The sequence below is a fragment of the Nelumbo lutea genome, chromosome 2 (genome assembly GCF_056320005.1).
Source record: "Nelumbo lutea isolate HS-2025 chromosome 2, American lotus-T2T, whole genome shotgun sequence".
In the NCBI taxonomy this organism is placed as follows: Eukaryota; Viridiplantae; Streptophyta; class Magnoliopsida; order Proteales; family Nelumbonaceae; genus Nelumbo; species Nelumbo lutea.
The window spans coordinates 87,613,764-87,640,215 of NC_142685.1; the positions used below are offsets into that span (position 1 = coordinate 87,613,764).

At 40.6% G+C, this 26,452-nt stretch overlaps 1 protein-coding gene across 1 annotated transcript in view; it reads right to left on the minus strand.

Annotated features, from left to right (window-relative positions):
- Positions 1 to 1,546: 1,546 nt before the first annotated feature.
- LOC148871735 (rhodanese-like/PpiC domain-containing protein 12, chloroplastic) overlaps positions 1,547 to 26,452 on the minus strand; it is a 48,001-nt gene continuing 23,095 nt past the window's right edge. The window contains exons 7-8 of the mRNA XM_088971088.1: positions 3,441 to 3,491; positions 1,547 to 1,820 (exon numbers count right to left, since the gene is read on the minus strand). Coding sequence (XP_088827214.1) covers positions 1,740 to 1,820; positions 3,441 to 3,491 — 132 coding nt within the window. The 3' untranslated portion in view covers positions 1,547 to 1,739. The remainder of the gene's footprint in view (positions 1,821 to 3,440; positions 3,492 to 26,452) is intronic.

Sequence of the window (26,452 nt, forward strand, 5' to 3'; positions counted from 1 at the left end):
CCAATCAATGGGTCACATGTCAAAAATTAATACTTTTTTTTGCATTTTAACCTTTTTTCGTGATTAATAAAAAATAATTCTTATATATGGCACTTATTTTTTCCTAATATAATGAATATATAATATTAGAGATCTGACAATTTTCTCAGATTTTCTATATTTTCCTATATTTTTTATTTTATATATTTATAATATTTTTATTATTTAATTACGACATCATTCATTAATCCATTTGACCTAAATGATTGAACCACTAACCCATCATTTAAACCAAGAAGTGGTCCTATTCTGGGTTAGTCAAAGGTACACCAAATTGGTGTGGCTCCACTGCCCAATAATTGAGAATTCTAATCCCATCTTGTTCCCATCCTTTCTCATTACATCATGTTACCCAAACATAGGAATGAAAAACAATCATCATCTAAGCCTGAAAAACAATCATCATCTAAGCCTTATACAAACCACATGAAGTTGGTTACATGAACTTATTCCACCATTCTGATTTGTTCCAATAAAAGAAATATATAATCCATGACGATGAGAGTTTGGTAAAAGTTTTTTTGCCAATTATCAACTGGATGAAACCCTTCTTTCTCAATTTTCTGTTACTATCTTATTTACCATCAAACAAAACATAATCCCAAAAGACTTGTAATGTTTACCATGGCAACGGCCAACATGGCCACCTAATCGGTTGGCCCATGCAATCAACAAAGGGCTAACAACCATCACATTACATCTCTATGACCCTATTAAGTGCTTTAAATTAATGTTTTCAACCAACCATTGATTCAGCCCTTTGAACCATTCAAACCATCAGTCGGCCTTGATTCCGGCTCCAATTCTGCTAAAACCCACAGTTTAGTAAAAAATAATTAACTTGGTAAAAAACTGTCCAACTTGGGTGGTTCACAGCCATTGACCCAGTCACCAGGTCGTAGGTTACACTCCCAATGTATGTGCAAACTTTTAGAGGCCAACTTTGCACTCTAATGTCCAATTGAGGTGACTTTTCTTTTTATTTTATTTGTTTATTTTGGGGATTTTTTCGAGATTTATGCATCCCAAAACAAGGAGCTATAGGTGCGTTGCCCCAATATTTTGCCAAAAAATCCCCTCTTTTGGCCTCAAATTGTAATTTTTTATATCTTTTATAAATAAAAAAATTAAAAGTTGAATTTAAAAACATAAACTAAATATAAAATAATACATATATTACATGTAGAACATAATTATATATTATTTATTGATAAAATACATATTTATACACACACACACACATATATATATATATATATATATATATGTATTAATTTACATATTGCTTAGGTAGCACAGTCTGACCCATTCGATCTGAACAGTTGAACCGGTGACCCACAACCTGGAGACAAAAACAGTTTGGCCTCTAAGTCGATTTTTAAAATTTGATTTAAATAAGTATCCAACTAAGAGTACTCTGATATTACTTGACAACTAATCACCCACCTCTGGTAAGATGCAACCACCAAAAAGAATCTCGGCTAAGTCAAATAACAGAACATAGCAATTAGAAAAAGACAATGCATATATTGCTAGAATCTGGAAATAGAAGCTCAGCAAAGCTCAGCAAGCAAGGAAAAACTGAAGGCGGAATAAGATACAAACTCAAAATTTCATTCCTTAACAAAATTTGATAGCTACAATAAATTTAAAAATTAAAAAAAATCATAATTAATACAAACTTTATCGGTCAAAAGAGATTAGTAAGTCGGGATAGAGGCATCTGTCTTAACAGCATAGGCATGAATTCCTCCAGCCACATTGAATACCCTCTTGAAGCCCTGCAAAGAGAAATTTGTCAGTCAAATACTTCAAGCATGGACTGTGCAGATAACTACCCTTCGCTCAGTACATGAATGTTTACACCATTGAGGCTGCATTTGGAAACAATGCAAATAGTGTAAATTCCGGTTCAGGGTAAATTTGCAGTCTGGTTCACTTTTTCCTGTATTTGGCAACATTATATTTAAACATTGACAAATGACAGACCAATGCATACTTACATTGATAATAAGATGTAGTAAATTTGCATTCAAGTGGGTTTTTGATTAAAAAATGAATAATGCTTTATTGGAATTCATGTTTGAATCCATTACAGCTAAAAGTCTGTTTGGTAAAAAGGTAAAATTGTCAATGCAAAACTAACCCAACTTTGCAATTTATATGGACTATTTTACACTCCACATATTTGCATTCACATTTATCGTTTCCAAACACAGCCTAAGTTTGAACTAAACATTACAAGACTGATATAGTACAAGATCAGTGAAGCTTCTCAATTATGTTCATTTTCATAGGTAAGAAAACGTTGCCATTTCTGAAGTTCATATGAAGCTACACAAACTCCCTAGACTCCCGCCATACTGGCCTTTAGTGTGTTGACCTGTTCATGGGCTGGGCTTCAGGATCAGGTTTACACTGTTTTGGGCTGGGCTTCAAATTTTGACAAAAGCCAAACCTAAGCCCAGCCCATGAACAGGTCTCAATACCAATTATATGTTACACAATGAAAAATACTATACCAAATAAGATCCTAAAAATGACTCATCACTTCTAGTGATACTTGAAAATTTAACAGTACTTTTTCAGATATACTTCATTTTACCTCCATGGTTATCCAAGATTTCATCCAGATGCCACTTCGTTTTTTTTCTTTTTGTTGAAAAAGGGATTATTTCATTAATCAACTGGAGTCAGCCATTGTGCAATTACAAAACCAAGAGGACCACAGCTGGGCCAAGCTTAAAAAATGTTGTAGAACAGCACATCTCTTTGAAAGTCGGATTATTTTCCATGTAAGCTTACAATGCAAACTCCGTAGGCTTTTTAATCAGAGTAGAAAGCTTTAGGAATATATATACATAACTTCTAATATACAACTTCCAGTCTATTTGGAAACTTAAATTAAAAAAAAAATATTGACTTTGAGCATTTAACTTTGATACTTCTCCAGCAGAAAAAATTGAAGGCATGCTAAAGTGACAGCAATGTATAGCCTCCATGCATGGTAACAATTAGAAAACGTACATGGTTGGACCAAGAATGACAACAGGCAGCCTAGTCTGACTTTAGAACCATGTTGGGCTGGGCTAATAAATCACAACTTTACTGTGTCTTTCTGAATAAAAAGCTATATATTCCACTGAATATTACAAACACTTGGGAACAATAACAAGGGGTTGTAATTTATAGCAACACCTGTTCAATTTCCATTAATCTATTCTCACCCAACCCAGGTGATTAAAAAATGAAAAACATCAACCTTCTTATTTTGGGAACCAACAATATCAGTGACAGTCATAGGTACCGAGGAGAAAAGGACTTGTGGACATGTACAGCCATATAGAAGAGTTGTGTGCTGATATTAAACAAAACGCAAAAATCAAAGATGAACGGTTTACCTGTGTCTGCAACCACTTGGCAACCTGTAGCGACCTCACTCCATGGTGACACTGCAATTAAAAACAAATACCATCAACTATATTAACTGATAATAAAAACCCCTTTGCATAACAGAGCATGTGTTATTTATTAGAGTCTGGATACACATCGATGGGTCCCAGTTTTCCCAACTATGCTAGAATAAACAAGCATATTTAGATAAAGGACCCCTACCAACAAATCTTGATTGAAACCAGATTTTGCCATCAGAACAAGTTGATTTTGAGATACTTCTTAGTATTATCCATCAAATAATTTGCCCCAAGTTGCAAAATGACCAAATTGATCATTTAAGCCAGTGACTTCCATCTAAAATATTATATTGAAATTGAATAATGTTAAGAAATAAAGTTAAAGTATCACCAAAATGTTGACATTGCAAATTCTTAGGTGACCAACTGGGTGGGTAGTATACAAACGTGTGTAACCGAGTTTTGGTCAATAGGAGCACATAGAGCCGAAGATTAGGGCGCTTAATCTGCGCCGAATAGGCCCTAATCATTTATTTTTATTTAGTAATGTTCTCTTATATTGCTTAGTTGTTAATAGGCCTAATTCTGTGTTAGACAGTTATGCCCTTAGCCCCAATCAGATTGATGTATCTTTTGACATTTATTGTAAATGAATAAAGTACATAATTGATTCATGTCATTGTGGTGTGTTTCTATGTAATACCCTTAAACTGGACACTTATGAGACTCATGTTAGTTTAGAATCTTCACAACCGTTGGATAGATCTGAGGAGATTTATCCTGCCAAGGCTAACACTGATGTGCCGCCAAATTGGTTGGGGTGGCTTGTCTTAGCTGTCGGGGTGAGACATGAGGTACATGTAATGTGGGTTTTCCTGAAACCCTAAACCAGACCAAATTCCAGTATTTCCCTGTACCTTGGAGATAGATGGGCAAAACTGAAATGTTACACCTGACCCCTAGACTCGATTATGATACTGCACTAGGTGCCGGATTGAACTGTCTTTGATGTGCCAATCAGTGAGATTCTTAGAGGGGGTCAAAACCTGGGTATGTTGGGACAATCCGAGAATTCATCTGAGTGGGTGATCATAGTGACAGGATCAGCCCCTTTGTCAGACAAAGTGAACGATCGGGGATGCAATCTCTCCGATGGAAACCTAAATTGCCAGCAATTGATTTCAATGGTTGAAATTTGTTCTGCAAAATATATTTATATAGAGATATACATACATATATATATATATATATATATATATATATATTACGGTTTCAAAATATTTGCAAAATGTTTTAATTCCCGGGATCCATGTGAGTAGAGAGTGCAACACTGTTCCTTGCAGCCGAGGGGGAGGTCCTCTCTTGTCAGGCAGTGTTTGATCATTATGGGTTGAGAGATTAATTGTAAGACCATTAAGGGTAATACCTGATGGGATAATCTTTCATCTACCCACAGTCCTTGGGTTTTCATAAGGTGGCTGGACCCAATGACCATTTAGTGTAAATGTTGGGCCCATTAAGAGCCCATGGTGATGGACTCAAGGGTTCACTGTCTCCTACAATGAATTCGGCCAGGCCTTGTAACAAAGGCTGGGCTGAACCCATGTGGCTGATATGTAAATCAATGTTAGGGTCCCACGCCATACAAAGAGAGCCAACTTGGCAGTAGGTTAAAGAGTAACTGAGCACATAAGCTTAATGGGCCTAAGGCCTAATTCGAATTGGGCTTAAGTTAGTTAGTTAAAAGGGGGCGAATTCAGTTTTAAACTGATTAGGATTAGCTGAAGGATAAGATAAGTCTTATCAATTTAAGAGTCCAGATCCAACTATAAGATTTGGATTAGGAAACTCCTTCCTAATTAGATTAGGAGGCGGATCCAGAGAAGGCTATAAATAGGGGGCGAATTCTTTAGATTTTACACAACAACAAATTGCAGAATTCTTCCCAGTTATTGCCGCCCCTACCTAGTTCGATCTCCACTTGTGGATCCGATCAAAGAGAGTTCTTGATATTGTTTCTTGGTAGAAGAAGCAATCTGAAGTGGTGCTCATCAGCCCCCAGCCCTTGATTGATTCTTGTTGAAGAATTCAGGTTCTTGCTGAAGAACCATCCTACTGATCCTGCTTCACTACACATTGTGTCATCTTTAGTGGAAATGGGTTTTGGTCTTCTCTTTGGGCGTGAACACCTATGTTGGGAGTTATTGTTACTTTGTATCAGATATATCCCTCACTTCTCTTTTGGTTTCAGATCTGGTCCAGCTTTGGATTCAAGAACGAAACTTGAAAATGCGATTTTCTAAATTAGGGAATACGATTCCCGGATGGGAGAGAGAAATTTTTTGAAATTTCGCCCAACCTTCCTGCAGGGTTCAGCCATCCATTCGATGGATCTCCCATCCCTTCATTCTGATGGGTTTGTTAACCATTTTTCTTAATTTCTTTTAAGTGATGAGCTGGCCACCCACTTGAGGGAAGATCTATAATTAGTCTTGATTAAACAAGTTTAATAAAAGATTAGAGAGATAGGAGAGAGAACTTTCTCCTCCCTTTCTTTTCCATCTTCTTCTTCTCTCTACTGTTTTCTTCTCTTTTCTCCTTCCTTTTTCTTGCTGAAAGTTGAGAATTATTTACAAATTTATTGATCTGAATCACATCTTAGTATCAGAGCACCTCTTCCTTTTTCCACCTTTTTTTCCTTTTTTTTTCCATGCACCCTTCGATTAGAAGAGTGTATGGAGAGATGAGTTGCTGATTGTTCAAAGAACTTTTGTGCCTAGTTGGTAGAGGGTTTGGGGAGAGAGTCTGGCTATAGATTGCCAAGAAAGTGAAGTTGCTGATTTTTTGCCCAAAACCCTAGCCGACTAGAGAGTTTATAGTTACACTATCTGTGGATGACTTCAGCTAGGAGGAGAAGAGTGTGGCTATCTACTATTCGATGTTGAAGTCACTATGGCAGGAGATAGATGTTATGAAAGCATTTGTATGGGAAAGTACAAAAAATGTAGAAACTTTTAGGAAATTTGTGGAAAGAAACAAGGTGTTTGAGTTCCTTATAGGACTTAATCCTGAATTTGATAAAACAAGGCAAAATATCCTGGCCAAGGATGAAGTGCTACATTCTCAGGCATACTCTATGGTGAGCAGTGAAGAGAGCAGGCGACACGTACAGCTATAGACCCCCTCCTCCAGAACATTTTACACATTTTGGAATAAAACCAAAGGGGCTAAATGAAAAAAAGGAGGTGATATGTGAATGCTGCAAGAAGCCTTAACATACTAAGGATTCTTGTTGGAAGCTTCATCTAGATCTTTTTCCTGAGAGGTTTCAGAACAACAACAACTTTAAGAAGGGTGGTCAGTCTGGAAAACCCAAGAATGCAAATGTCGCTACAATATCTGAATGTGAAGAAAAATTTGTTGTGGAACAGTTGGCAGCAGTGAAGGCAGAATTTAAGAGATATGGGAAGTTGATAAACCACTTGCAGTCTACTATTGCATCTTCCTCCTCAGGCACCCCCTCTACATCCGCTTTTGCCCATTCAGGTATTCATGCTTCTACAAATCATGCTACAACCTCAGGTAATCGTAGAATTCCTTGGATCATAGATTTTGGTGCATCATACCATATGACTAGCATACCCAACCTTTTTTGTTCATACCAGCTCCTCTCGAGTAGAGAGAAGATTTCTCTTGCCAATGGGCCTCTTGTTCCCATCTCTGGCAAGGGGAATATTAAAGCCTCTAATTCACTTGTATTATCCCCTGTCCTTCCTGTTCCCAAACTTAGCACTAACCTTTTATCTATTAGTAGTTTAATAAAATCAATGAATTGCAGCATAACCTTCTTTCCTACTTATTGTGTTTTTCAGGACCTGAAGTCTCAGAGGACGATTGGGAGTGGCCATGAGGCGAATGGAATATACTTGTTGGATGTCTCTGATCAAAGTCCTAGATTACCTAGTGGAGTAGCTTTAGAGTTTGTTTTATCAGAGTCAGTTAATAGAGTCTTGATATGTCATTTCAGATTTGGTCATTTGTCTTTTTCAGCTTTGAGTCATTTGTTTCTAGAAATGTTTAAAGGAATATCCCTATCGAGTCTTCATTGTGAGTCAGGTGAACTTGCAAAACATTGTAGACAATCTCTTTCAATGAGTAATAAAAGATTTGTTTCTCCTTTCCATATTGTGCACTCTGATGTGTGGGGGCCATATCATTTACCTGATATGGGGGGTTACAACTATTTCATTCTTTTCATTGATGATTTCTCTCGTTACACCTGGATTTACCTTATGAAATCCCGAGATGAAGTACCAAATATTGTACAAAAATTTCATGAACTTATACTTACCCAGTTTAACACTCGGATCAAAATATTCCGATTTGACAATGCAAAGGAATATTTTGAGAGGAGTCTTTCCTCCTATTTTGATACCTTCGGAGTTATTCATTAAAGTTCTTATTCCTACACTCCTCAACAAAATGGAGTGGCGGAAAGGAAGAACAGGCATGTGGTTGAGGTTGCGAGGAGCCACCTTTTTGCTTGCCATGTTCCTATTAAGTTTTGGGGTGATGCTGTACTTTCTACATACTTGATAAACCAAATGCCTTCTCGGGCTTTGGGGTTAAAACTCCCTTTAGCTTGCTTTTCCCAAATGAGGATCTCTTCTCTTCCTCTCAAGGTGTTTGGGTGCACTTTCTATGTTCATGTTCATAGTCATCAAAGACAAGTTTGAGCCTAAAGCACACAAGTGTCTTTTTGGGATATGCCTCCACACAAAAGGGGTACTGCTGTTTTGATCCGGTTCGTGGCACTCGCTTTGTTTCTAGAGATGTCACATTTGCAGAGTCTGTTCCTTTCTTTGGTACTTCTCTTGAAGGGGGGCATTAAGAGGAATTGTTTGCATTTTCACCATCTGTTCCTCTTTCAATTCCCATTGAATCTTTTATAGAGTCTCCTCCAATCGAGTCGTCTATCCTTTCTCCCCCTCCTCCTGCTGACCCCCCTACTTTTTCTTCCCATCCTATTATCCAGAAGTGGTACTAGAGACAAAGACTCGGAGACATGCAAGTTGTTTCCACGCCTTCATATGTGCCTCTTGCTCCTCCCATCACTAATGAGGTAACATGTCAGCCCTCTTCTACCACTTTGGATACCTTCCCTGACCTTGATCTCCCTATTGGCCTTTGCAAAGGCAAACGGAAATATACAACTCATTGCATTTCCGAACACCTGTCCTACAACCTTCTTTCCCCTTCCTACTATTCCTTCATTGCCTCTGTTTCCACACATGTGACTCTCAGATCTGTCTCAGATGCCTTGTCCAAACCAGAATGGAGGGATGCTATGATGAATGAACTAGATCCTTTGTATAAGAACAATACTTGGGAAATTGTGGATTTGCTTGAGGGAAAGGAACCGGTTGGCTGTAAGTGGGTGTTCACTATTAAGTATCATTCTGATGGTACTGTTGAGAGATATAAGCCCGTTTGGTTGCTAAAGGATATACTCAGATGTATGGTATTGACTACTTAGAAACTTTTGCCCCAGTAGCCAAGATGACTTCAATTCAAGTTTTGCTAGTTTTTGATTGTCCTCTTCACCAATTTGATGTAAAGAATGCTTTTTTGAATGGGGACCTACATGAAAAGGTTTATATGTCTTTACCTCTAGGGGTGTATGGGAAGGAGATGCAAGGAAAGGTCTGTAAACTGAAGAATCTCTTTATGGCCTTAAGCAATCTCCTAGAGCATGGTTTGACAAATTTCGAGTTGTTCTTGTTGCTTTTGGGTACACACTGACTCAGTGTTAGATAGTGTATGCCCTAAGCTCCAATCAGATTGATGTACTTAATGACATTTATTGTAAATGAATGAAAGTACATAATTGATTCATGTGTTTTGGTGTGTTTCTGTGTAATACCCTTAAACTGGACACTTATGAAACTCGTGTTGGTTTAGAATCTTCACAGCCGTTGGATAGATCTGGAGAGATTTATCCTGCCAAGGTGAGACCTGAGGTACATGCAGTGTGGGTTTTCTTGAAACCCTGAGCCAGACCAAAATTCTAGTATTGCCCTGGACCATGGAGATAGATGGGCAAAACTGAAATGTTACACCTGACCCCTAGACTCGATTATGATACTGCACTAGGTGCCGGATTGGGCTGTCTTTGATGTGCCAATCAGTGAGATTCTTAGAGGGGGTCAAAACCTGGGTATGTTGGGACAATCCGAGAATTCATCTGAGTGGGTGATCATAGTGACAGGATCAGCCCCTTTGTCAGACAAAGTGAATGATCGGGGATGCAATCTCTCGTATGGAAACCTAAATTGCCAGCAATTGATTTCAATGGTTGAAATTTGTTCTGCCAAATGTATTTATATAGAGATATACATATATATATATATATATATATATATATATATTACGGTTTCAAAATGTTTGCAAAAGGTTTTAATTCCCGGGATCCATGTGAGTAGAGAGTGCAACACTGTTCCTTGCAGCTGAGGGGGAGGTCCTCTCTTGTCAGGCAGTGTTTGATCATTATGGGTTGAGAGATTAAGTGTAAGACCATTGAGGGTAATACCTGATGGGCTAATCTTGCATCTGCCCACAGTCCTTAGGTTTTCATAAGGTGGCTGGACCCAAGGACCATTTAGTGTAAATGCTGGGCCCATTAAGAGTCCATAGTGATGAACTCCAGGGGTTCACTGTCTTTTACAGTGAATTCGACCAAGCCTTATAATAAAGGCTAAGTTGAACCCATGTGGCTGAAATGTAGATCAATGTTTGGGTCCCATGCCATATGTTGGAATAATGTTAGAATAACTTAGTTGCATTTGTTAGGGCCTGTTTGTCTAATTAAAGTGTTTTTTTATTTCGTTTTTTATTTCTGTTATGTCTGTTATTGTACTCAGGGGCACAAGGGTCTTTTCCCTTGTTATTTCTGTCGCCCTATACATATTAAATAAACACTGGCGCCGCTAGTACTGTTGCATTGCAAACTCTTCTCTTCTCTTCTCTTCTCTTCTCTTCTCTCCTCTTTCACCTATCTCTGGCCGGCTACACTGCCAAGATGGTATCAGAGTAGGAATACTGATTAAAAGAGAGCAGGTCGATCAACCCTACTGTCAAGAGAAGATCAATCAACCCTACTACAGGCTAGCAGAAAGGAAATCTGATTCTGGACTACAGGATAGCTACGACTGGTACAGTTCTTCCTCTATTTTTCTCCTCTTTACTCTCCCTGATCATGGGCCAAGTGAAAACCCTATGAATCTGGGGCGGCTGAATGCTATCGAACCTGTGTAACCCTAGTTGTCTTGGATCGTGTGATCCTGTTGATGTGTTAAGACAACTGTAGGTCAATGCTGACTTGTCCTCTCAATGGTTTGAGTTGACTATAAGCAAGAAGGATCTCTCTTGCTGATTAGTGGCTGTTAGCCATTCTAGAATTCTGATAGGCAGGTCTGAAACTGCCGAATATTATCTCAGTTTTGTCCAGAATTTGGTATGGTTTGTGCACAATCTGGTTGGTAAACCCTAGTGTGGGTGTGAACTGAGTGGAGCATTGCTTTGTGGAGTAAGGAGGGGTCCTAAATCCGGTGTGTGGGACTGAGTAACTGCTTGACCATGTCGACTGAGAATTCTGCTACTTCAGAAATCTCAGGGAGCCACAATGGAGTGAGTGGGGGAATGGATATGAGCTTTCCCATGGCTGTCATTCCCTTTGATGGTCTGAATTACCTTGAGTGGTCTAGGGGTATAAAACTCTACATCACTGCTAGGGGGCGAATAGGATACATCAATGGGAGAGTAAAGGAACCGAAGTATGGAAGTGTTGAGCATGATAGGTGGGACCAAGAGAACAGTATGGTGATGTCTTGGCTCTTGGTTTCAATGCTGCCACAAGTAAGGAAGACCTTTATGTGGGCTGAAACTGCTTGTGAGATATGGGAACAAGCGAAGTCCACTTATTCAGAACAAAGACACTATGCCAAGATATATCAACTACAAGCTGAATCTTCTACTTGCAAGCAGGGGGAGAGGAGTCTCTCGATGTACTATTCTGATTTGACATCAATATGGAAAGAACTTGATCACTATCAGAATGTGAATTGTAAGTGTGATGAAGATGCAAAAGCCTATAAGTCACTTGTATCACAGCAACACGTGTTTGCCTTTCTCCTAGGGCTGAATCAGTCATATGAGTCCATCAGGGTACAGATCTTGGGTAGTAAAGACTTGCCATCAGTCCAGGAGGTGTATGCCTTGGTGCAGTCAGAAGATAGCAGAAGAAGTGTGATGAATGGTGTAGAAGGGGAGTCAGTTGCCCTAGCGGTCCGGGGAAATTCAGATACAAATGTCGGAGGTGGTTTTAAAAGGGGTGACACTCAGAAAAAAACAGAAGATAAAAGTAAGCTTTGGTGCACTCACTGCCAGAAGACACGACACACTAAAGATACATGCTGGGATCTCCATGGAAAACCTAAATGGGCACAGGATTTGGGTAAGAAGTCAGCACCGGATCAAGGCAAGAAACCAGGCCAACAGAATCAAAGAAGGTATAACTCAGCTAATCTGGCATCGACAGAGACTAGTCCTTCCGTAACTCAGGAGAGACATCCCGGTTCTGACCCTAAGGAAGATATTATCAATTCCTTCCGTGAACATTTGGAATTGTATGGTAGGACTCTCCGCCAGGTGGATTCTGGGCCTACTCCTACCTCATTTGCATCTACATCAGGTAATGCCACAGCCTTCCATGTGTCATCTCATACTACTGGTTCACCTTGGATTATTGACTCCGGAGCCTCAAATCACATGACCGGTAAGTCAAATTTGTTCCAGACATATAAACCTTCTCTCTGGGAGAGATAAGGTAAGACTGGCAGATGGTTCTTTTTCTACCATAGCTGGCCGAGGCACCATATCTCTCCCACTTGGCCTTACTCTTCCAAATGTCCTACATGTTCCGAAATTACCTATTAATTTGTTGTCCATTAGTAGTATTACTCACTCTTTGAACTGCTCAGTCACTTTTTTTCCGTCTTCATGTGTGTTTCAGGATTTGACCTCGGGGAAGACGATTGGTAGAGGAAGCATGGTGGATGGTCTCTACGTGTTGGAGAATAATGCTGGTCTAGTGGCGACTGAGTCCACAAGTTCGGCGAGTGAGAGTCAGGCCTATTTATGGCATAGTCGTTTAGGTCATCTTTCTTTTGAGTCGTTAAAAGTTATGTTCCCAAAGATTTTTGAGTCCTTGTCAATGAGTCAGTTACAGTGTCAAACTTGTCAGTTGAGTAAGCATTGTAGAAGCTCTTTACCTTTAAGAAATAAAAGATCTGAATTTCCATTTCATATTGTTTATTCTGATGTTTGGGGCCCTGTTACTCTACCTACTGCAACTGGTTATAAGTATTTTGTTACGTTGATTGATGATTATTCTCGATACACTTGGGTTTATCCTATGCGATCTCGAGATGAAGTGCCACAAATTGTGAAAGATTTCCAACGCATGGTGTTCACTCAGTTCCAAACGGAAATTCATATTTTCTAGTCGGACAATGCAAAGGAATATTTCCATAGTGATTTCACGAACTTCTTTGCTTCGAGTGGGTCACTTCAGCGAAGCTCTTGTGCCAAGACACCCCAACAAAATGGTGTGGCTGAACGAAAAAATCGTCATCTACTCGAAGTTGCTCGTGGCTTGCTGATTCATATGAATGTGCCGAAACAGTTCTGGATGGATGCAGTATTGTGTGCGACATATATCATCAATCGCATGCCCTCTCGGCTATTAGAGTATAAGGCCCCACATCAGCTCTTGTTCCCTACAGCCCCGTTGTCCACCATTCCAATGCGTGTCTTTGGGTGTCGTTGTTTTGTCCACAACCTATCACATACTCGTGGTAAACTTGACCCCCGGGCTATTCCTTGTGTTTTTCTTGGTTACCCCTCATCTCAAAAGGGTATCGTTGCTATGATCCCATTGCCCGTAAGTACTATGTTTCCATTGATGTCTCATTCTTTGAGAGTCAACCGTTCTTCTCGGTTTCTCCTCAGGGGGAGAGTAGGGTTGAGGAGAAACAGGCGACGACTCAGATTCAACTACCTCCTTTACCCGATCCTCCTCCGTTCCGGGTTTTCCATCGTCGTCATAAGAGCCAGCAGAGTTCAAGAACCGTGGAGCCAGACACTATAAAACCAACATCATCGGATTCACCCGAGGCAGATCCGTCTCATCAGCCAGGTACACTTGCTCCAATTGCTCCTTTACATGTTGATTTGCATGTCCCCAATGATCTTAATATTCCTATTGCTAAGAGAAAGGGTGTTAGATCTTGTACCACTAATCATCCTATCTCTAACTTTGTGTCCTATGAGCATGTTTCACCCTCGTACCGTGCCTTCCTCTCCCCTGTGGACAGTGTTCCCATCCCTAAGACCGTGGCAGAAGCTTTGTCAAAACCTGAATGGACAGATGCAATGCAAGAAGAAATTGATGCCTTACATAAAAATGGTACGTGGGAGTTAGTAGATCTTCCTGAGGGGAAGAAACCAGTGGGGTGCAAGTGGGTGTTCACAGTGAAACACAAAGCTGATGGAACTATTGAAAGGTACAAGGCTAGACTGGTAGCAAGAGGCTTCACACAGGTATATGGAGTGGACTATGCAGAGACTTTTGCCCCTATAGCGAAGATGAACTCCATCCGGATTCTCCTTCCCTTGGCAGTAAATCTTGACTGGGATCTTCACCAATTGGACATCAAGAATGCCTTCTTGAATGGTGACTTGGAAGAGGAGGTGTACATGACCCAACCCCCAGGGTTCTGTGCCAGAGGCAGTGAACAAAAGGTGTGCAGGTTGAAAAAGTCCCTATATGGATTGAAACAATCACCTCGGGCTTGGTTAATAAGTTCCATGTAGCAGTCCAACAAATGGGATTCAAACAATGCCAATCAGATCATACCTTGTTTGTAAAAAGAGGTGAAGGTAAAATTGCAGCACTTATTGTGTATGTGGATGACATAGTGATCACAGGAAATTGGAAGGCTGAAATCCAGAGACTAAAAAAATTCTTAGCCACTAAATTTGAGGTGAAGGATCTAGGCCCCTTACGGTACTTACTTGGAATTGAAGTTGCCCGCTCTCACAAGGGCATCTTTATTTCCCAACGGAAGTATGTATTAGATCTACTAGAAGATACAGGCAAGTTAGGGGTAAAACCATCTGACTCACCTATTGAACCTAATCACCATCTGGGAGACAGTCAGGGAGAGTTTTTGAAAGATGTAAAGATGTTCCAGAGACTGGTGGGGAGACTTCTGTATTTGTCTATGACCAGGCCTAATATTGCCTATGCAGTGGGTGTCCTTAGTCAATTCATGCACAACCCGATGACAACTCACTTTGAGGCTGTAGAGAGGATCTTGAGATATCGCAAGAAATTTCCTGCGGCTGGTTTGTGGTTCCAGAAACACAGTCACTTAAAAGTGGAAATATATACTGATGCAGATTGGGCAGGAGCAGTCAATGACCGAAAGTCCACCAGTGGTTATTGTACCTTTGTAGGAGGAAACCTTGTCACATGGAGAAGCAAAAAACAATGTGTGGTGGCTAGATCCAGTGCTGAAGCAGAATATAGAGCGATGGCTCATGGGGTTGTGAAAATCATGTGGATAAGAAATCTGTTAGGTGAACTGGGTTTTGCAATAAACAATCCTACTTCACTCTACTGTGACAATAAAGCAGCCATGAATATTGCTGCTAATCCAGTTCTGCATGATAGGACAAAACACATTGAAGTGGACAAACATTTTATCAGAGAGAAACTTGAAAGTGGAGAAGTGTGCACACCATATGTCAACTCAGAAGAGCAACTTGCAGATATCTTCACCAAAGGTCTTCATCATGTGCGGCACAAAGCTTTGTGTGACAAGTTGGGCATGATTGACATCTATGCTCCAACTTGAGGGGGAGTGTTGGAATAATGTTAGAATAACTTAGTTGCAGTTGTTAGGGCCTGTTTGTCTAATTAAATTGTTTTTTTATTTTGTTTTTTATTTCTGTTATGTCTGTTATTGTACTCAGGGGCACAAGGGTCTTTCCCCTTGTTATTTCTATCGCCCTATATATATTAAATAAACACTGGCGCCGCCAATACTGTTGCATTGCAAACTCTCTCTCTTCTCTTCTCTTCTCTTCTCTTCTCTTCTCTCCTCTTTCACTATCTCTGGCCGGCTACACTGCCAAGACCATACAAAGAGAGCCAACTAGGCAGCAGGTTAAGAGGTTAAGTGAGCACATAAACTTAATGGGCCTAAAGCCCAATTTCGAACTGAGTTAATTAGATTAATTAAATAGGGGTGGATCTGGGTTTGGATCAGTAGATAAGGATAAGAGGATAAGTCTTATCCACTTAAAGAGTCGAGATCCAAATAAAGATTTGGATCAAGAAATAATCCCCAAGAAGAGGACTCGTGATAATCCCCAAGAAGATGACTCGTGATACAGTTAATCCCACGTGCCTGTGGCATTACCGACTTGGCCACATTAATATAGATCGTATCACAAAATTGGTAAAGGATGGTCCTTTGGATTTTCTAACTGTAGAAGATCTTCCAACCTATGAACCTTGCCTCCAGGGTAAGATGACGAAATGACCATTTACCGGTAAGCCTGAAAGATCTACAAGCACACTTGACCTGATACATAATGATGTATGTGGTCCCCTAAATGTTAGGACACGAAACCAACACATTTATTTTATAACATTTACCGATGATTACTCATGGTAATGGTTACGTGTACCTAATGAAACATAAGTCTGAATCTTTTGAAAAGTTAAAAGAATTCAGACAAAAAGTCGAGAAACAGTTAGGGAGAGAAATTAAGACCCTTCGATCAGATTGAGGTGGCGAATATCTCTCTGACAATTTCAGGGACTACTTAAAGGACAATGGGATAGTATCACAACTAGCTCCTCCTACTACACCACAATTGAACGGTGTGTCAAAGAGGAGAAATCGAACTCTATTAGATATGGTCCGATCACTTCTCGTCTACTCAAAGTTACCTACATCCTTTTGGTGTTTCGCATTAGAGACTACGGTTTACGTGCTGAACCGGGTTCCAACCAAATCCGTTCCTAAGACTCCATATGATCTATGGACCGATATGAAATTAAGTGTAAGACACATGAAGATTTGGGGTTGTCCAGCACATGTTAAAAGAATTAGTGCTGTCAAATTGGAATCCAAGACCAGTCGTTGCCTATTTATAGGCTACCCCAAAGGCTCTGTAGGTTACTTATTCTATGATCCAAAAGAGTAAAAGGTGTTTTACAGTCGAAATGCCCACTTCCTAGAAGAAGATTACATCTTGGATAATCATCATTAGGAAGTTGTTCTTGATGAGGAGAGCCCAGGGTAGTGGGAGATGTCCCACCAACTCTAGAAAATAACCAACCTAGAAGATCTACCCGGGTTTCCAGGCCTCCATTCGTTACGGCTATAACCAAGAAAGTTACTTAGTGGAAGCAACGACCAGTGAGGAGGATCCCGTGACTTATTCAGAAGCTATGTTGGACATAGATTCCTTGAAGCGGGTAGATGCCATGAGAGTTGAGATGGACTTAATGGAGACCAATGGAGTCTGGACTCTAGTGGATCCGCCCCCTGGGGTAAAGGCAATTGGGACCAATGAGGAGGATCCCGTGACTTATTCGGAAGCTATGTTGGACATAGATTCCTTGAAGCGGGTAGATGCCATGAGAGTTGAGATGGACTTAATGGAGACCAATGGAGTCTAGACTCTAGTAGATCTGCCCCCTAGGGTAAAGGCAATTGGTTGCAAATGAATCTATAAGAGGAAGAAGGGCCCTGATGGTAAAGTTGAGACCTACAAGGCTCGTCTTGTGGCGAAAGGGTACACTTAGAAAGAGGAAATCGATTATGAGGAAACCTTTTCGCCTGTGGCCATGCTTAAATCCATTAGGATCCTGCTAGATGTAGCAGCTTACCATGACTATGAGATTTGGCAAATGGATGTCAAAACCGCCTTCCTGAATGGAGATCTTACTAAAGATATCTATATGCAACAACCGCAAGGTTTCATAGCTGTAGGTCAATAACACATGATATGTAAACTTAATCGATCCATATATGGTCTTAAGCAATCTTCTAGGAGTTGGAACACCTGGTTTAACTCTACCGTCAAACTGTTTGACTTTGAGTAATATCCGGATGAGCCTTGTGTTTATAGGAAGACCAGTGGGGATAAAGTTACATTCTTGGTTCTGTATGTAGATGACATTCTACTCATTGGGAATGATGTAGGAATGTTAACTACGGTGAAAGTGTGACTTTCACAGCAATTCTCCATGAAAGATCTTGGAGAAGCCTCCTACATATTGGGTCTTCGACCCTATAGAAATAGATCGAAGAGGATAATAGGATTATCCCAGTCTGCTTACATTGACAAGATAGTCAAGAGATATAGTATGGAGAACTCCAAGAAAGGAAATGTTCCTTTCAGGCATGGAGTCACTCTCTCCAAGGGTATGTCTCCCAAGACTCCCGAAGAGATTGAGGGCATGAAAAAGATTCTCTATACCTCAACCATAGGGAGCATCATGTATGCCATGTTGTGCACTCGTCCTGACATTTCTCAGGTAGTGAATGTGGCAAGCAGATACCAATCTAACCCAAGGCAGGAGCATTGGACCACTATGAAAAACATACTAAAATACCTTCGAAGGACAAAATAGTTTTGTTTGGTATTCGATGGTAGTTCACTACAGATCCAAGTGTATACTGATACCAACTGATAGCCAAATACAGATGGTAGAATGTCTACATCTGGTTACATTTTCACGACAGGGTCCTGACTAGTAAGAATAATAGTCCACAACCCAAGCCGAACACATTGCCATAAGTGAGGCTGCCTAATGAATGAAGGTGTTCATTCTGGAATTTGAAATTCAGCACATCACCCATTCCACTGTTGTGTGACAACACTGGATCTACGGGAGATTGATGTTAAAAGGTAGCATCAGCGGAAAATGTGGAAGACCCATTGACTAAGCCACTGACACAAAAAGTGTTTGAGAAACACGTGGAAAGTATGGGACTCCGACTTGTACCCGATTGGACCTTAGCTCCAATTAGATTGATGTATCTTTTGACATTTATTGTAAATGAATAAAATACATAATCGATTCATGTCATTGTGGTGTGTTTCTGTGTAACACCCTTAAACTGGACACTTATGAGACTCGTGTTAGTTTAAGATGTAAGTCAGTCCTCTAATATCAAGATTAAACTTAGTGATTAGCAGAATAAAACAGGTCTGAATAGTTGTACAAGAGAAGATGGCAAAGAGAAGAGGTAAGAGAAGGAGTCTTATTATTCTCCATTCTCCTCTAACCCTATTTTATTAAGATCTAAAAATTTGATGATGACAAGAATGCCCTTAAGTGGGAGGCCAGCTTGGCAGTTACATAAAGAAAATAAAACAAGAATAAATAACAGGCCCATTAAGTGTGGCCCATCAACATAAAATAAAAGATATTACAAGAGTGGCCGTTAGGGCCCATTCGGCACAGTCTCTTTACACTCCCCCTCAAGATGAGCATAGATGTAAATCATGCCCACCTTTATATAGTGTGTCAATTTCCCCCTTGGAACTCCCTTGGTCAAGATATCAGCCAGTTGCTCTTCTGATGTGATGAATGGTAAACAAACTTCTCCTGAAGAGACTCTTTCTCTTATGAAATGCCTATCAACCTCAATGTGCTTAGTTCTGTCATGTTGAACAAGATTATGTGCAATGTTGATAGCAGCTTGGTTGTCACAATAGAGCATCATTGGTTTCTCGTAGTCCACCCCCAATTCCTCTAGAAGGGATCATAGCCATAGTAATTCTGACACACCATGAGCCATTGCCCTATATTCTGCTTAAGCTGAGGATCTAGCAACTATTGATTGTTTCTTACTCCTCAAAGACACAATATTCCCAGCAACCAGAGTACAATAACCAGAGGTGGACCTTCTGTCATCAATACATCTTGCCAAATCTGCATCAGTAAAGGCTTCCAGCTTCATGTGACCATACTTAGCAAATAGAATACCTTTCCCTGGAGTACCTTTCAAGTAGCATAAAACCCTTTCTGTAGCAGCTAGATGAGTATCTCTGGGAAAATGCATAAACTGACTAATAACACTTACTACATAGGAAATATCTGGCCGAGTCATGCAAAGGTATAACAACTTCCCAAACAGTCTCTGAAACACTCCCTTATCAGACAAAGGTTCACCATCTGTGGTAGAAAGCTTATGATTAAGATCAATGGGAGTGGAGATGGGTTTAGCTCCAAGTTTACCAGTTTCAGCAAGAAGATCAAAGACATATTTGCACTAAGATATGAAGATACCATCCTTAGATCGAGCAACTTCAATGCCCGAGAAATACCGAAGATCTCCAAAGTCTTTGATTACAAATTCAAAGTTGAAAAATCCTTTTAGTTTACTGGCCTCTTCAATGTCATTACCCGTGACCACAATGTCATCAACATAAACAATCAAGAAGGTCACCAGAGAGTTATTTCTCTTCAAGAACAGTGTATGATCAGATTGTGTTTTAATGTAGCCAAAGGAGACAAGAGCAGCGCGAAATCTCTCAAACCAAGCCCAAGGAGATTGTTTGAGACCATAAATAGATTTGTGTAGTTTACACAGCTTGCCTTTCATTTCTTTCCCATACACTCCTGGAGGTAGAGATATATAGACCTCTTCATGCAGGTCTCCATTCAAGACATTTTTAACATCAAACTGGAGTAGGGGCCAATCGAAAGTAGCTGCTAGAGAAAGTAAAACCCTGACTGAAGTCATCTTAGCAACAGGAGCAAATGTCTCGAGATAGTCAATGCCATACATTTGGGTGTAACCCTTAGCAACCAGTCGAGCCTTAAACCTCTCAACAGAGCCATCAGAGTGATACTTAATGGTAAACACCCAATTACAACCCACTGGTTCCATCCCTTTCGGCAAATCCACAATATCCCAGGTATGGTTCTTATGCAATGCATCAAGTTCAGTCATCATAGCATCCCGTCATTCAGCTTGAGATAATGCTTCCGGTAGAGACCTGGGTATCACATGGGAAGAAACAGAGGCAAGAAATGAGTAGCAGGAAGAGGAGAGAAGGATGTAAGATAAGTATTTGGAGATACAATGGGTTGTACACTTCCGCTTGCCCTTGCAAAGAGCAATAGGAAGATCAAGGTCTGGGACAGTCAGAGATGGGTCAGTAGAGGGCTGACCTGTAAGAATGATGGAAGTGGCAAGATGCTCTTTTGAAGGAGTGGAAACAACCTGCACATGTCTGAATCTTTGCCTTTGGTACCACCTTTGGAGAGTAGGAGCAGGAGCAGGAGCAGGAGGAGGAGGAGGGATATCAGAGGTAGGCCGAGTGGAAGAGGTGGACACCCCATGATCAGATTCACAAGGGATGGGAAGAGGAACAGCTGGAGACATAGCAAAGGGCTCTTCAGATTTCTCCCCCTCGGGAGGAATACTAAAGAAGGGAGTCAACTCGGCAAAGGTGATATCCCGAGATACAAAGCGGGTGCCACGAACTGGATCAAAACAGCAATAACCCTTCTGTGTGGAAGCATATCCCAGAAACACACACTTATGACCTTAGGTTCAAACTTGTGCCTTTGGTGACTATGAATACGCACATAGCAAGTACACCCAAACACACAGAGAGGAAGAGAAAAGAGATCCTCATCCAGGAAAAGAAGACTAAAAGGAGTTTTAAAGCCAAGGACCCAGGAGGGCATACGGTTGATCAGAAAGGTAGCAGTAAGAACAGCATCGCCCCAAAACTTTACAGGAACATGGGATGCAAACAAGAGGGATCTGGCAACCTCAACCACATGCCTGTTCTTTCTTTCCGCCACCCCGTTTTGTTGTGGAGTGTAGGAACAAAAACTTTGATAAATAACCCCAAAAGTTTCAAGATAGGTGGAGAGGGTTCTCTCAAAATACTCCTTAGCATTGTCAGAGCGGAATATTTTGATACGAGTATTAAACTGGGTGAGGATGAGTTCATGAAAATTTTTCACAATAGTTGGTACTTCATCCCTGGATTTCATGAGATAAATCCAAGTGTAACGTGAATAATCATCAATAAAAAGGATAAAGTACCTGTAACCCCCCATGGTTGGCGTGTGATATGGCCCCCACACATCAGAGTGAACAATATGGAAAGCAGAAAGTGATCTTTTATTGCTAATTGAATAGGAATGTCTACAATGCTTTTCCAGCTCACATGATTCACAATGAAGACTCGATAAAGACACTCATTTAAACATATCTGGGAACAGATGACTCAAAGCAGAAAAAGACAAGTGACCAAACCGAAAATGACATAATAAAATTTTGTTAACAAAATCTGACACGACTGACTCTAAGGCAACTCCATGAGGTGGTCCCAAAGCTTGATCCGGTGTGTCCGACAAGTATATTCCGTTCGCCTCATGGCCACTCCTAGTCATCCTCTGAGACTGCAGGTCCTGAAAAACACAATGAGTGGGAAAGAAGGTTATGCTGCAATTCATGGACTTTGTTAAGCTACTAACAGATAAGAGGTTTGTGTTAAGCTTAGGGACATGAAGAACAGAAGATAAGAACAGGGTGTCAGAGGTCTTTATATCACCTTTACTAGAGATGGGGGCAAGGGACCCATCGGCAAGGGATATTTTCTCTTTCCCAGAGAGAAGATGATATGAGCAAAAAAGGTTAGATAGACTGGTCATATGGTCTGATGCACTAGAATCGATAATCCAAGGGATTTTATAATTACCTGAAACTAAAGCATGATTTGCAGAAGCATGAGTACCTGAGTGAGCAAAAGCCAATGAAGATGATGTATTGTTGGAAGGGTGAGCTGAAGAAACTGTAGCTTCCAGGTGATTTTAGGAGCCTCCCATACTTCTCAAAATCCAGCTTCATTGCAGCCAACTGCTCAATGGTTGATTTCTCTTCACTCTCCTTACTTCCCCCTTCAGGTACTGTAGCAACATTAGCAGTCTTGGGTTTTCCTACCTGACTGCTCTTCTTAGGGTTATTATTGTTCTTAAACCTATCAGGGAGAAGTCCAGCATGAAGTTTCTAGAAGGTGTCCTTTGTATGTCGTGGTTTCTTGCAATATTCACACACCTGCTCTCTTTTCTCAGTAGGGCCCTTTGGTTTCATTCCCGCATGTGCAAAATGTTCTGTAGGTGGATTCTGCAACTGAACTTGCCGCCTACTCTCCTCACTACTTATCATAGCATAGGCTTGTGAAAGAGTAACATCATCCCTGGCCAAAATATTTTGTCTGATAATATCAAACTCTGGGTTGAGTCCAGTGAGAAACTTAAACACCCTATTTCTCTCCACCAACTTTCTATACATTTCAGCATCCTTTTTACTCTCCCATACCACTATCTCCATAACATCAGTTTCCTGCCATAGGGATTTTAGTATAGAGTAGTAGATTGCTACACTCTTCTCCCCCTGTCTCAGGTTTTTCACGTCACTTTTCAATTTGTACGCTCTGGCTACATTCAGTTTCTGTGAATAGGTCTCAGTTATACTGTCCCATATCTCCTTAGCCGAAGACATCCAAAGATAGTGCTAGCTTATATGGGGTTGCATAGAGTTAACTAACCATCCTATAACAGTATAGTTCTCTTGCATCCATTTTTCAAATTCAAGGTATGTCTCTTCAGGTTTCAACTTACTACCTGTGAAATACTTGAGTTTTCCTCTACTACAAACATAGATTTTTATAGATTGTGCCCAAGCAAGATAGTTTGTCCCATCTAGCTTAATTGTGGTAACACCAGTCAAAACGGAATCTACTGAGGCAGGTCCAGAAACCGACACCAGCTTGAACTCACTTCCATATGTCTCCATTAATCAAACGGAAATCAAAGAACTGAAATTTTGACTATGTAAACTTACTTGAAGTCAAACCAGAACTTGGGTGCTTGAAAAACTGGGGTTTTGCTCCGTCCAGCAGATAGGAGGAAGAGAGAAGATGCTGCCGCACCTACCAGACTAACAAAAAACTCTTCCAAACCTGAACCACCCTCCTTTAGCAATCACAAGACACCTTCCAAGCACAGAGCGCCACACCCAAGCTGCACCTTTCCTGGTAACCTCGAAAATCTCTAGTCAGCTAGGGTTTCGAACAGCAACAAAACAGCATCACTTCTTGGCAAAATCTAGCCAGAACTAAACTCTCCAAACCCCTCTACCAACTAGGCAAGTGATTCTCTATACTATAGAGAACCTATCTCTCCATAAACTCTTGATTTTAGAGTGTACAGGAACGAAGAAAAAAAAGGAAGAGGAACGAAACCCGCTCTGATACCAAGATGTAAATCAATCATCTAATATCAAGATTAAACTTAGTGATTAGCAGAATAAAACAGGTCTGAATAGTTGTACATGAGAAGAAGATGGCGAAGAGAAGAGGTAAGAGAAGGAGTTAAGTGGGCGGCCAGCTTGGTAGTTACATAAAGAAAATAAAACAAGAATAAATAACAAGCCCATGAAGCGTGGCCCATCAACATAAAATAAGAGATATTACAAGAGTGGTTGTTAGGGCCCATTCGGCCCAGTCTCTTTACAGTTTAGAATCTTCACAGTCGTTGGATAGATCTAGGGAGATTTATCCTGCCAAGACTGACACTGATGTACCGCCAAGTTGGTTGGGGTGGCTTGTCTCAGCTGCCAGGGTGAGACCTGAGGTACATGTAGTGTGGGTTTTCTTGAAACCCTGAACCAAACCAAAATTCCAGTATTGCCCTAGACCTTGGAGATAGATGAGCAAAACTGGAATGTTGGGACTCGATTGTGGTACTGCACTATGTGTCGAATTGGGCTGTCTTTGATATGTCAATCAGTGAGTTCCTTGAAACGGGTCAAAACCTGGGTATGTTGGGACAGTCCGAGAGTTCATTTGAGTGGGCGATCATAGTGACAGGATCAGCCCCTTGTCAGACAAAATGAATGATCGGGGATGCAATCTGCTGGCAGTTGATTTCAATCGTTGAAATTTGTTTTTGCAGAATATATTTATATAGAGATATACATATATATAGATATATATAGATATATATATATATATTATGATTTCAAAATGTTTGCAAAAGGTTTTAATTCTCGGGATCCATGTGAGTAGAGAGTGCAACACTGTTCCTTGCAACCGAGGGAGAGGTCCTCTCTTGTCAGGCAGTATTTGATCATTATGGGCTGAGAGGTTAAGTGTAAGACCATTGAGGGTAATATCTGATAGGCTAATCTTGCATCCGCCCACAGTCCTTGGGTTTTCATAAGGTGGCTGGACCCAAGGACCATTTAGTGTAAATGTTGGGCCCATTGAGAGTCCATAGTGATGAACTCCAGGGGTTCACTGTCTTCTACAGTGAATTCAACTAGGCCTTGTAACAAAGGCTAGGTTGAACCCATGTGGCTGATGTGTAGATCAATGTTTGGGTCCCACGCCATACAAAGAGAGCCAACTGGACAGCAGGTTAAGAGGTTAAGTGAGCACATAAACTTAATGGGCCTAAAGCCCAATTTCGAACTAGGATAATTAGATTAATTAAATAAGGGCGGATATGGATTTGGATCAGCAGATAAGGATAAGAGGATAAGTCTTATCCACTTAAAGAGTCCAGATCCAAATAAAGATTTGGATCAGGAAACTCCTAATCAGATTAGGAGGTTGTCTCTTTAAAGGCTATAAATAAGAGAGCAGGGCGGACATGAAAAACACACCAGACACAACTCAGCAATCTACAGAGTTCTTCCCTGTTCTTGCCGCCCCTACCCAGTTCGATCTCCACTTGTGGGAGTGATCAAGAATTGTTCTTGATATTGCTTCTTGGTAGAAGAAGCAATTTGAAGTCGTGCTCACCAGCCCTCTATTCCATTCTTGCTGAAGAATTCGGTTCTTGCAGAAGAGCCGTCTTGCTGATCCTACTTCACCTCACATTTTGTCATCTTCAGTGGAAGCAGGTTTTGGTTTTCTCCTTGGGCGTGAACACCTTCATTGGGAGTTACTGCTACTTCGTATCAGGTATATCCCTCTCCTCCCTTTTGGTTTCAGATCTGGTCCGGTTTGGTTCAAGATTGATCCTTGAAAATGCAGTTTTTTAAAATAGGGAATGCGATTCCCAGATGGGAGAGAGAAATTTTTGAAGTTTCGCCCAACTTTCCTACAGGGTTCAGCCATCCATATGATGGATCTCTCATCCCTTTCAGAAATTTGATCCAAAGTCTATTAAGTGTCTTCTTGGGATATTCTTCAATCCAAAAAGTGTACCCTTATTATGGCCCTGGCTCTAGAAAAAAGTATGTCCAAAGATGTTACATTCTTTGAGTCTACTCCCTTCTTTTCTTCTTCTCGTCCCTGTCTTCAGGGGGAGAATGCTAGTGAAGATCAGACACTTTTTTGTATATCGATTCCTGCTTCAGTTGTAACTACCATTGTCGATCCTTCTCCTTCTCTTCCTCCTTGTGGTGGTAGTAATACACCTCTTGTGCCTCCTATTCCTCGGTCTTGGCACCAGTGGTTCGTTAGACGAAAAAAGATGATGACTCCAGAGATTGAATGTCCATTACAATCTGACTTCCCAAACTCAAGTAATCTGGATTCTAAACCACTTCTTGTTTCTGATACTTGCGGTGAACCTATTACTGAGCATGCTAGTGTGGTTTCTGACTGTAACCTTACAATTGCGATTTGTAAAGCTAAAAGGATATGTGCTAAATATCCTATCTCAAAATATGTCTCTTATAATACCTTATCTCCCTCTTATTGTGCCTATAACTCTTCCATTGCTTCTGTTTTTATCCCTCACAGTGTTATTGAGGCAGTGCAGTTCCCTCATTGGAAGGATGCTATGAACCAAGAAATGGAGGCGCTTGAGAAAA